At 40.2% G+C, this 12,544-nt stretch overlaps 1 protein-coding gene across 10 annotated transcripts in view; it reads right to left on the reverse strand.

The window, feature by feature from the left end:
* AGAP1 (ArfGAP with GTPase domain, ankyrin repeat and PH domain 1) overlaps window positions 1-12,544 on the reverse strand; it is a 355,685-nt gene that overhangs the window by 39,478 nt on the left and 303,663 nt on the right. For all 10 annotated transcript variants that reach the window (XM_026852146.1, XM_026852141.1, XM_026852139.1 and 7 more), the window contains 2 exons: window positions 6,600-6,754; window positions 4,336-4,426 (listed from right to left, as the gene is read on the reverse strand). In XM_026852146.1, the coding sequence (XP_026707947.1) occupies window positions 4,336-4,426; window positions 6,600-6,754 (246 nt within the window). The remainder of the gene's footprint in view (window positions 1-4,335; window positions 4,427-6,599; window positions 6,755-12,544) is intronic.

Genomic DNA, 12,544 nt, shown 5'->3' on the forward strand with positions numbered 1-12,544 from the left:
CCCCCCCCCCCGCACTACTAATTTGTTAGTAAAAGCTTAAATACAGCAGATTAATAATTTCAAATTTGCAAACTGTGATTTGGAATGAAATCTCTGTCCCTGACCTGCAAAGGCCAGGGTTATCTTCACGAAAGTAAAAACTGCAATGAGGTCAAAGAGGCACGAACTCAGAATGAAGCAAAAGGAAAAATACTGATTTATTTTTTTCCCATTATTCTAACAGAACTGATGTTAAGGACCTGACCTCTCTCCCAAATATCTCTGTGTACTTGAAGCATATCTAGTGTATCTTTAATTTTAAAATATTCACCTACTTCCAAATGATAGTGCTGGTATGATTGAAGTAGTCCAACAAAGCAATAACCCAAGAAGTTACATGAAATTTTGTCAAGATAGTATTCTAAATTTCAACAATCTGACAACCCACAGCTGAGTTTGAAGGTGGCGAACTAGGAAAGGCAAGTGTTGAAATCATTATAGACATGCAGTGAAAAAACAGACTTGTTGATCTTTGTTACAACTGGATAATGCAGAGCAAGACAGGGCTCTAATAAGGAGCTTGGACAAGTGACAGCTTTCAATGGATTCTGGGAAAAAAAATGACATGATTTCATTCAGGACGTCTATTTCAGTGTGTGTACATGAAAAATGGTTCTCAAAAGGATGTATGCTAGATGACAGAAATCACTACCCACTGATAATTAAGGCAAGTTATTGTAAACTACATGCTCAGGGATGTCCCTATTTGCAATTCGCTGCTCCTATCCGCATCTTGCTCTCCCCATATGTAGTTGAACACTTCCAAAATCTCATGCTTGAATATTGTTATCACTGATTTATACTGAAAAAAATCACACGTGGGTAGTAAGCCACAAAAATCAGCTTGAATAGTTTCTTTTCTTTTTTTTCAAGATGATGATGAAAAAAAAAAATCAGCTCCCTTTTCCTGCTGATGCTAAGAGTAATTCTGAATTGGAGGATGCTCAGAGGCATTTTAAGTGCTTACAAGCACTTACTATGCTTTCCTCCAGTATGCACACATCCAGATTTGATGGTAAAAGAAAGAAAAAGCCTATTCAATGCAGCTAGAGGTGCTATAAAGCTAGTTTCCCCTCTTTGTTTTACTTAAAATTTGTCAAAAAAAAGAAGAGCTGAATATGTCCAGAATATAATCACTGATATATCCAGAGCACAAATATAATCACTGAGTATATCCAGAGTACAATTTTCAGCTGTCCATATTCTTAAAGGTGTTTAGCGCTCTCCTCTAGAAACCTCCTCCCCACTTGCACCTCAATCAGACTGATCATTTGAAGGTGGAAGCTCTTGGAACAGCTCTTTTAGGAGAATAACCTCTCCCCACTGTCTCCTTCATTCCCTTGGACCTGAGGTGACTAATGAAAGGTTTTGCCATACTAAATCCTCATGAGTTCTGCATGTGTAAGATTGCTCTGGGGGAATTTCTAAAGGGAGGGGTAGAAGAGCCAGTGAATGACAAAGCAGGAGTGAAAACATCTTGCAGAGTCTTACTGGGACTCCCATGCTCTGGGAAAAGGCAACATCAGTTGCCTCTGAAACATGAGATGAGATCTTCTTGGGCAAAAACTCCATCACTTAAAAGAGCTGGGATGGGAATGTTAAAAATTGCTCTGGGATGGGAATGTTAAAAAAGAGGACTTCGTAAAACTTTAGTGTGAGACTGCCAAAGGGCCAGAAGGCTGGCAGCACGCAGATGCTGCTGGTACTACTGCTGCTGATTAACATACAAGGCAGAAATTCCCCGGTGAAACAAAGTGCTGTGATGAAGTGCTAAAAAGCCAAAGAGCTCTAGAAGGAGGAAGAATGAGACTTCTGAAGTGGAAGATTGATGGCTCTTGAATAGAGCTGAGGGACAGCAACATCTCATATTCCTTTGCTCCCAAACATCTGGCTTTGTGAAGATGCAAACTACCTAAGCTTTCCACAAGAGAGCTGGTGTTTGTGATGCTAAATCCTCCGGGGGTAAGGACTTGTCCAGACAAGGCAGAAAGGGAGAGAAGAAAATAAAGCAAAGCCTGGCAGAAAAAACAGCAGGCTCAGGTTCACCTCGTATGTGTGTGTGTGTGTGTTTGTATCTTAAGACACATTGCTTTGGAAATACCTGATTTCTCAAAAGGAATGATGGTGGCCTTAAAATTAGGAAGGCCAAACACCAAGAAGAATTTGTACTTAATTTGTACTATTTTAATAGTACAAATTAAGAGGTTCCAGCTGAGATGCCAAAATCACCCTGCACACCACCCCCCCAAAGCTACACAGCAGAGCATTGAGTGCTGCCAAAAAGGGCAGTCCCACCCTGCCCTCTCCCAGCAACATGTTCTTGGCACATTCCTCCTGCTGGCACCACACACACGTGGCCAGCTTGACCCATGAAGTGATCTGGATGAAAACCAACCTGGCTGAAAAAAAAAAAAAAATTAAAAAAAAAAAGAAAGAAAAAACCCCAGTGCTGCTTCCGTGCACGGTCATTTTCCTGATTAAGTATCTAGCTTGGCTGCATAAATACTGGGGTATGTGCATGACTGGGAAGAGAAACACACACCTTGGGGATAGTGTGGACTCTGGGTAGAGCTGAAATGGATCATGGATACATCAGAAGGACATGTCTGGGTGTGGGAAGTCGTCTGCAGTGAAGGGATCACACATTCCCCCTCTGCCTGGGACCAGTAAGCAGGGTCTAGGAAGATGCCACCCACAGACAGTCCAGAGCAGAAATCTGTAAAACTCCCAGTGTGGTCTGCTCAGAGACAGCAGTGAGTACTTCAAATGAGCTAAATATACATCTAGGTCACTTGAAGACCCTGTCCTCATATACACAGCACAGCATCTTATATGCCTTTTAGTTAACACTATCAAAGCTTTGGTGTAAACCTGAACAACTACCAGGTCAAGATGAAAGAACACTAATAGATATGAGTCACTTTGGCCTGTATATGTTAAAATACCAGCCAAACCAACATTTTCCCTTGTTTATTGCATGCTGTATTACTAGCCAATGGAATGGAAAGACCTTAATTTATCAGTGTTGCTATCATTTCTCCATCTGTGAAAAGTCCCTGTGAAACAAACTGTTCTCACAGCATCCCTGTCCTGGTGCTCAAAGCCTGGCCCAGCCAGGGCTCACATCCCTGCGTGCAGAACTGCCGGGGACAGGGCAGCTGCCTTTGTTCTTGATCCATCTCCTATGGACAGCATACGAACATCTGACAGTTTACAAAGAAGCAACTTAAAAGCAGTCTGTATGTGAAGCCAATTTTGATGGTATGGAAAAATCTTTTTTATTTTAAATGGCTGTTAATGTGCTAACCACCTTCCCTTCAAGCCTTCTCAGGATGAGGCAGGGAATAATACATTTTTTTGGTGAATGACTGAATCAGCTAAATTGCTAACTATACAGATAGCAAATTAGTCATGCAAAAGCACTCGCTCTTCCATTTGAACCTTCATTTTAAAGTGAACTGGGATGTCAGAATGCCTTAGACCAGTAGTGAAAATCCTAAACAGAAAGTCTTAAAAAACAATGATACCCAGATCAAAATAAATGAATAATTTCCCATGTACAATCACAAAAGTTCTGACTTTCAGATATCAAAGAAATGAAAATGCACAAGTTCTCAATCCTTCTGCTTCTACAACTAATTACTTTAGAGCAAGAGTACTTCCTTTTTGTGGCTTTGTTGCAAACCCCTGGAACTAAAAAGCACCAGAATAATGACCTCAGCCGGGGTTAGTGAGGTGAACCACAGCTCAAAGTATTCTTGAGAACACTTTTCTGAACACTAAGTATATGTTTTAAAAAATAAAAAAAGAGAAAGAAACACAAAGAGGAAGAAAAAAAAATCCCAAACAGTTTTCTAGTATCCAGATATAATGAGAAATGACTTTGGTTTCTTCTGACAAGTAACTCTAAGAAAACCAAACCAAAAAAAAATCACTAATCAAGCTCTACCTCTTTGAAAATATTACCATGGAACATGTGCCCTCTCCCCACAAAAGAGGAGGAAAATGGAAGTAACTGATGTCAAACAGCAAACTTCTTTTTCTATTTCTTCAAAGGAAAGAAATGCTGACATTTAAAGTGACATGTGAAACAACAAGGGGAATGAAATTAAGATGCATCTGACACAGCACATATTAAATATAAATTAACATGTCTGATTAAGCAAACTCCATAATGAAGAATAAATGTGCAAACAACATACGGAACATAATATCAAAAAAGACAAAGCCTATGGCAGGTGTTCACTTGGCCCAGGAGCAGAGGTGAAGTTTCTGAAGACATGTGGCCATACTTACTCTGTGCTTCACAGTCCACGCAGTGGGAATTGCCTCTGATGTTCCTTATGGATTGCAGGGCCATGGCCTCGTTCTGACTCGTCAGGCGGGACTGTGTATATTTAAAGAAAGACATAAGCAACAAATAAGAACCCAACAAAATTTGATGACACGTGTCAGCTGAAGGAATGGCAAAAACAAAGCTTAGACCAAGGTTGAATGAATGTGATCAAGGAACCTCCAGTCCTTGGTTTGCCTCTCAAGAAATGGTGATCCTTTGGCATCTCCTAGGACTGCAGGTCCATGCCTGCCAAGCAGGGACTCCTCTTTCCTCCCACGCTTCTTGACGGCTCGGGATTTCTCCCAGAGCTCTCTCCATCCTGTGCAGGAGCTCCCAGTGTTTTGGGGTCTCCAGCCTGGATTCTAACAAGTGGAGAAATCACACAGAGGAAAACTGAGCTTGAAAATGAACCCTGCTATTCACAAGAACAGTAGTCACAGTGTAGGTTTGCTTCTTGAGATAAATTAGGTAAGTATTATTTTATAAAATCAATTTCTTTTATTGATGTGTATGCTTTTGCTAATGAAGACTAAGGGATGATTTGCAAAAGGAGCTTACACCTTTTTATCATCAAAAGGTCAGATTTAATCAGACGGCTCCCATTTAAATTCTCTCCATGATGACTTGCCAATGACCTCTACTTGGACCCAGAGAGACTGTCATGATGTACAAGTAGTTTAGCTCTATCCAACTAAACTGTCTTGTGGGGTCTCTGAGAAGAAAATTGTTAGCTGTAGCAACTGATGGGACTCTTTGCAATGAATTCATTTAAGCAGGATGAGGACCAGGTCTTAAAGTAAGGCCATGTGGAGATATGTCCTTCTGTAATAAGCCTGTCCAACTAACTGCACTTTGCTATTTCAGCTAGTTCTTCTGACATGTTTTGAGACCTCACCAATACTTTACAGAAAAAAACCTCCTTAAGCTACTTACCAGCCACTCTGTATCCTCCTCTGTATTAGGATTTTTATAGAAGTGTTAGTGTACAAGTTTCCTCTTTTTGGCTTCCTTAACATATATATTAGAATGTGTAAATCCGTGAAAGGCAAGAAAACATATAAGCAGTGATTTTTCTCTATCTCAGAAATACATAGTGGAAGTAAATAAATTTTTTTAAACAAAATGGGAAATAAATTATATTATGATGATGATAATTACTGGTGTCTGATCTACTCTGGTAGATCAGGGCAATGAAAGCAGGCATTCATTTCAAAATATGAGTCTCCCCCTTGCAATATAAAATAATTAAAGACAACTGTTAGGTGGATAATGTTAATGGATCTACAGTTCTGAACAATTATTGCCCATCTCTCTCCCTTGACTACCACTCAGCACCTTGCTCTCTAGTTGTGAATAGCAGACACAGAGATTCAAGAAGCAGAAGGTTCTCCTGCCCTTCCAGAAATGAACAATGGCTGAAGAAGTCTCAGATTCTAAACATGTATTTTGACAAGAAAGCAGAACAGATTACTTCTGTCATTATATGAAAGCACTGCGAAGTAGAAGACCTGTTCCTCTTAGGGCATTTTCTTCTCCTCCCAAAAAGCTTTGATGAACTGTTTCTGGATTTGCTTTGTGTTACATTAGTTAAGGAAGAAAAAACATAAAAAAAATCAATTCAGTGTAATTGAAGAAAAGAAAAATTCCACATATGCTTTGATTTCTGTGATTTATTTTACTTCATCATAGCAGAATCCTATGGACGAACATTACTGCACATCTACAGTTAGGCCAACCAGAATGTTTAGTTAAATTTTGCCATGCAGGAGCTTAGAAGATTTAATTAGAGATTTGACTAGGGTTTGGGGTCTGCCTCCATTCTTCTCTGAGACAGGCTTTTCCTAAAGGGCCTTCTGCAGACCTTTAACCTGAAACAAACCTGAATTTCCAGCACTGACTACACTACACTACTTCTCTGTGGGAAGAGTCCATGACCTAGCTCCAAGTTTCAGTCAAAAATTTAAGGGCAATACCGAAGGCAAAAAAGATAATCCAGGAGGTCTATTAATTCAATTGCTGTAAAAAATAAACTAAAACAGGCTACAAGCACCAGCTGTCATGAAATATCTGAGATATGCCTGCAGGTCTAAGGCTGCTCTGTCGTGTACGTAATACTTGCATGTCTCTAGGAGTATAGGTTTAAAATTCAGAGTTCCTGATTTTGCTTTCATCTTAATGATCATCCACCTGTTACTTATTTTCAGTATTACTCTGAGTACCATACCTTGTTCTTGCTGCTCTCACATGACTGTAAACTGGCCAAGATCTGACTCTCTATGGCTTGTACCCACGCATCTCTTTCTTCATATGTGGTAGCTTCAAAGTGCCAAGTCTGGCCGGTGAGAGAGACAATGATAAACTCAAAGTTTTCTTCTTGTTCTGAAAAAAATATTCAATAGGAAGGAAAGATTAAGTTTAAGGATATTGACAGCTAGGCCTAAACAATCTTGGTTCATGAGCATTTCTGCAACATAACGCACAAATGCAGTTCTAGACATCTGAGGTTTGAGGCTGGATATATCCAACTACCTTGCAGTTGCACAATGCATCAGAAAACAACTTGGGGATTCACTGATTTTTTCCTCTCCAGATGTTATGCAGATAAAGTACTGGTTTTGGTATATATTCAGTTCCTGTGTGCATTTGTGAGTTTGGTATTGAGTCTACACCAAGTGGCTAGCAAGCATTATTTTGATTTAAACCCTGCTAAGAGCTATATAATGTAAAAATCAAAGTGTGTCACAAAATAACCTAAAAGAAGAATGGACTATAGAGACCTGACAATACAGAAAATTTGACAATTTACCCACTTCTTTCAAGCAGTTTTTCACATGCACAGATATATTAAAAGCAGATGTGTACATTTTCTTGTCTACAGCATAAATACCCTGGGTTATAATACAGAATTAAAATCAGTTCAACCTATTCAACATTCACGTTCGACACGGGAGATGAGAAAATGATCTGAGAAGCTAGCAGAAAGGGTCAATGAAATATCCTTAGGGCTACTAGAGTATAAGGACAAGTATTCAGGCCAGAGGACCACGGCATGTGAAAATACCAGCAGAACTGAACTAAATGGACATGCACTCTAACTACACACGGGATACCGAAGTCAAATTAAAAAAATCAAGGAAGCTGAAACAGAGTGAGTGGAATTGGGAAGGGCAGGCACAAAGCATGAAAGGAAAAGAATAATAGAGCACAAAGTTCTGGTGAACATCAGCCATAATGGGCTTTAGAAAGAGAATTTACATTCACTTGTCTGCTAATGACTTATTATATATTCAGAGCCATGAAACTCTTGCATTACCTTGTCATCCATAAGCGTGCAAAGATAAGTGACAAATCTAGCACTAGCTTTAAAGGCAGTACTGCTGCTCGCTGGCAGTCATTTTCTCACGCTATGGGACAACTGGTTTTCTTTGATAAACTCCATGCTAGCAAGGCCAGTGCTTACGCTGCTTTTATGATGCCTTAGAAAATAGTAGAAGGTTACTTTGCACCTTGAGGTGAGAATAAACATAGAGGTGAAGGTTATTTCCAGGTGCATGAGGGGACTTGCAGCAGCTGTCTTACTAAAAAAACAGTATGCAGGATAAGCAGGAAAAGAAAGATAAGAGAAACGATGCAACTGTACAGCTACAACTGCTTTTCCATTTTAGCAATACTGTGTTAGAAACAAACAGGTAGAACCATTATCCAAAATGCTATGAATAAATGATGGAAAAAGGCACATTTATCAAACAGAGCTTTCAAGAGTTTATCGGGAAGATGTTAAGAGGAACTACTCAACAGTAAAAGAAATTACATTCAGTCCTGTGTGCTGCCTCCTGCAGGACATCAGTTATGCTCTTTTACTTACATGGAAGTGGCATGGCATTTGGGGAGCTCTAACTGCATATGCCTGTACCTCTCCCAATATGGTCAGTGGGGAGAGGTACAGGGATATGCAGTTAAGCCTACATTGATGAAAACAGGAAATGACGGTGAAGGAAGAGAGCATGAAAAACTGAATCCCACCTGAAGCAGCCCCCCTGCAGAGTTCTTTTTAGGAAATTCATTTTTAGGTCTTTCAGTGGCTTTTAAGTGACAAAACTTTGTACTCCTGAAGTCTTACTAAAGGAGGATTTCCAAATGCTCGTCATTAAACGTTCAGAAAAGCCTCTAATATAAATTATGAGGTGCAGGTGGTACTGAGACATGTGTATTGTTACTGCAGGGATCCTGCAACACACAGTATTACAAAGGCCCTTCAGTCTCACTACATTTTCTGCACCTCATGCCCCTCTCCCTCAGCCCTTCCCTCCTCCACTCACAGCTCTGTTCCAGTCTGCATCCTATTTTCCCTGCATCTCTTCCCCCTGCCCATATGCCATACCACTCCTATATAAGCCAAAGGTTTGGTCTAAGCTGAAGGTGCTGCCTGCTAGACAAAACAGTCATTTTGCCACCTCAAGTTAAAATTTCCCACACCTCCCTTTTAAGCAGGGAGGAGGCCCTGTAGTGATGCAAAGACACAGAAGAGGAAAACGAGAGGAGATTTCTCCAGTGTACTGGCAGGGCTGACTTCTCAATGTGTAGTAACCCAAAAGAATATACGGTACATAACTAATCTCAAGAAGTACATATGGTCTTTCTTTAGAGAGTCTCTCTGCACTACTCCTGTATCAGTTCATCCCAGCATTTAAGTACTAGGTGACGTTCCAGCACTACAATTCCAGACCTTAAAAGAAGTATATACAATCAAGCTGTAGCATCACTGAATCCTCCTATCTCCCATTTTCCAATAATCTCAATCATATGCATGAAGCTGGTTTGCCCAAGAAGGGCTTATGAAAAAGAAACTCTGCAATTCAGCCGGTGTACCATTTAAAAGCGAGGATGAAATACCATCCTCACAGCAGTACTTCTGCAAGCTTTGTTTTCCAGAAATGCTACGGAGTTATTCCTCTGCTTACAGGAGACCTACAGCAGAGGACACAAACCCGGCTATTCAGGCGAGTGGAGTGCAATTCAGGAAACACCTCCAGCCATTTCCCGTGGTCGCTCTTTTATAAGCCAAATCTCCTTTTCCCAAAGGAAAGGCTCCCTTGTTTCATCTCCTGACCTTTTCTGCTGTGACCAGCTGACACCGTTGACAAAAGCTGTAAAGACCTTACAGCCCTTACACAGCCTTTGTGGCTCGGGATTGCAAAGTCCATGTAACATGCCAGCAAGTTTGTCCCTGTACAGCCCCACCGTGGGTTACGAGGGCTGCAGTGTGTTTTAAGGCTGGGCTGGAAGGACTCTTTCAGTTCATCACTAAGTTAGCTGAAAACCTGGTCATCATTGATGATACATTGAGAACATGGAAGTCTTCACCCTCTGATATCCACTGAAGCTTCAGGTTTACTCCCTAAAAAGCTCAGATGAAAAGCAACTGCATCAGTTGAAAACATGTTCAATAATACATTTTCTGCTTAAATACACCAATTTTTTTTTTTTGTAGGCGCAACTGTGAAACAAAGCAGCAGTGCCTGCTCCACGTCACCCATAGCGCAATGCCTACAAAAAATGAGTAGCAAACATGCACGTCCTTAACCACTGCATACATGAACAGGAAAATCCAGGCAGCAGAATGAAATTGTTCAGTTTTACTCTTCAGTAAAATTATAGGTTGTGCTATTTAAATCCCTGTGAGCCCAATCACAAAATTTTATTAAACAGTTTTCCATGTTTAACAGTTATTCATAGAAAGGTCCACTATAATAGTATTTTAGCACCATCAACCTGTCGAAATCAACCTGCCCAATTACTCCAAACTACATTAATAACACCGGATATTACACTAATTGTGTCCAGTTTCTATGCAGACGAGGTCCCACGAGGCTAATTTTGCATCCTCAGGGGCAAGCAACTCAGCCATCAACCTGATTTCACTAGGAATCCCTCCTCATTACACAAGTCCAGGCTGTCAAACTTTTTTTTTTAAAAAAAGGTTAATGGGCCAATCAGTCATCAATTATTTCCTGGAAGACCAGCAGACAAAGGGTTAAAGTGCGAAGAACCAGCTGCAACTAATTTCCATTTGGAAGTTATTATCAACAGGAGATATCTAAAATGCTGCTGTTGTTGTTTGTTTTGCCTTTTTTTTTTTTTTTTTAAGTGGGAAGAGGTGGCTAGGATGGGAAATGAGCTGAAACTGTAAGTTTATGATGACATGGAACCTAAAGCAAAAGAGATTCTTTTTAGTGGAAGTGGGCATGCAAGTGAATTTTAGGAAAACCATCATACCATCATAACCACCACATCACTTTCAAGAATCTACACTGTACCACTGTTTATGCTGCACCTACTGTTTTGCCACTGTCTCTTCATAGTAAAGCTACTGCATTTAGCCCAGGTTAACACCAAAATAAAGACACTGCTACAGCCCACCCACTCACAGAAAACAAGATATACGATTTCTTAGAAGTATTGTGCAAGGGAAAACAAACATTTAGGCATGGTCTCACTGCATTCCTGTACCAATGCCTCTGTTTATTGTATGTAACAGATTTAGAAAGCTACACTGAAAATAACTACAGGATACAATTAGTCTACAACTTGTTCCAGAGAACTCAATTAAGTCTACTTAAACGCAGGGAAAACACATGTCAAGAAGCAGTTACGCCTCTTGGTATCCCCCAAGAGCAGTTCTAAATGGTGTGCATGTATCAGTTTGTTCGCAATTTTCACTTTCCACATCTCTTATTCTCAATATTGTTATAAGAACTACATCAACAGTCACCGACACCTTACACTAGTGCTGGGTAACCAAAAGCACAGACTGAAGTCAACAGAAGACAAGGGCCCCTTTCCACCAGGTACCCTACAGCCAGAAATTATACCCAGTGCAAAAGTTTGCTTTTAAACAAAAAAATAGTTCTACTTTTCCATGGGTATAAAACAAAGACTTGTCAATCTTAAGGCATTTCTCATAGGCATACATGACTATTCTGCCAAAATCAAAAATAAAACTGGATCTTCTAGCTTCCAAGCCAACCAGTCTCTTTCACTAGGTGCCAGGCTGTGCATTTTCATCTTTGCCCAACGTAGCTGTCATCAGAGGATTCTGGTATGGCTGCTAATTAATAGTAACTCATTGTGCACGTCTGGTGGATGATGCCACTCACACAGGAAACACTTCCCAGAAACAAGAAGTCAAGTGCAGAACCAAAAGATTCTCAATGGTGTATTTCAAACATCTGTGAAGCATCTTCAAGAGTTGAGGTTACAGCTTGAAACCTAGTCAAGCCTGCCTCGAGTAACACCGAGACCTATTTAAACTCCCTTTTTATCACGCCCTTCTCCCTCTCTCAAAAATCGCTTCTGCTCAAGCACCCTTCTTTAATAACCCTTCATCTTTTCAAAAGGATGAGAATAAAAAACTGCCGAGGTGCCCTAGCAATCAACATTAGATGTTTACAGTATACTATTTGTTTATAACAAAGGCGGGTGTTATTTACGTACTATATAATGTTAACTATTGTTCCCTTTTGCCACTTGGTGTAAATTATCCCTGTAACTTGGAAGATAAGTATGTTTATTAGCTGCCTCAATTAAGGAAATATTTGTGCCATGTCCCACTGGGCATGACTATGCTAATACTTCTCTCCCCTTTCCAAACCCAGTGTCTAAATCTAATTAGTTTTGAAAATCAACCCTATCAGGACAATATAGCTCTGCTATCGGTAGCCCACAGCTCTTGATAAAGGTTTTGTTTCACTGGAAGAATTTTTCAGTGGTACTGTTTTAAATCACTACCCGTGAGTGACAAACTAGTGATGAAAGGCTGGTTTCTAGCTCAAGGCACTAAGACCCCCCCTGCCATATGTACATATTGTTTTATTTGGATGCCAAGACAACATGGTTTAAAGAAATCCATGAAGTAATTTAAAAATTCAGTTCATACAGTATGTGAGTCTATACTTGCATTAGGTGTTTCCTAACACATTTCAAGCCTGCGGTTTACTTTTTAAATTATGTTTTTCAAAGCTGAAGTGCTTGCTTAACTGAGAGGTGCTGCAAAGCAGAGTCTATTGGGCAGAGCTTATCTTGGGTGCTCTGAGCAGTCTCCCCCTCCATCTGTCATAGGTAGCAAAACTTTCTGCATAGGCACAGCTCCATGGCAGCAACAGCATCAGT

Source organism: Athene cunicularia (genome assembly GCF_003259725.1).
Source record: "Athene cunicularia isolate RWA chromosome 7 unlocalized genomic scaffold, athCun1 chr7_part1, whole genome shotgun sequence".
Lineage (NCBI taxonomy): Eukaryota > Metazoa > Chordata > Aves > Strigiformes > Strigidae > Athene > Athene cunicularia.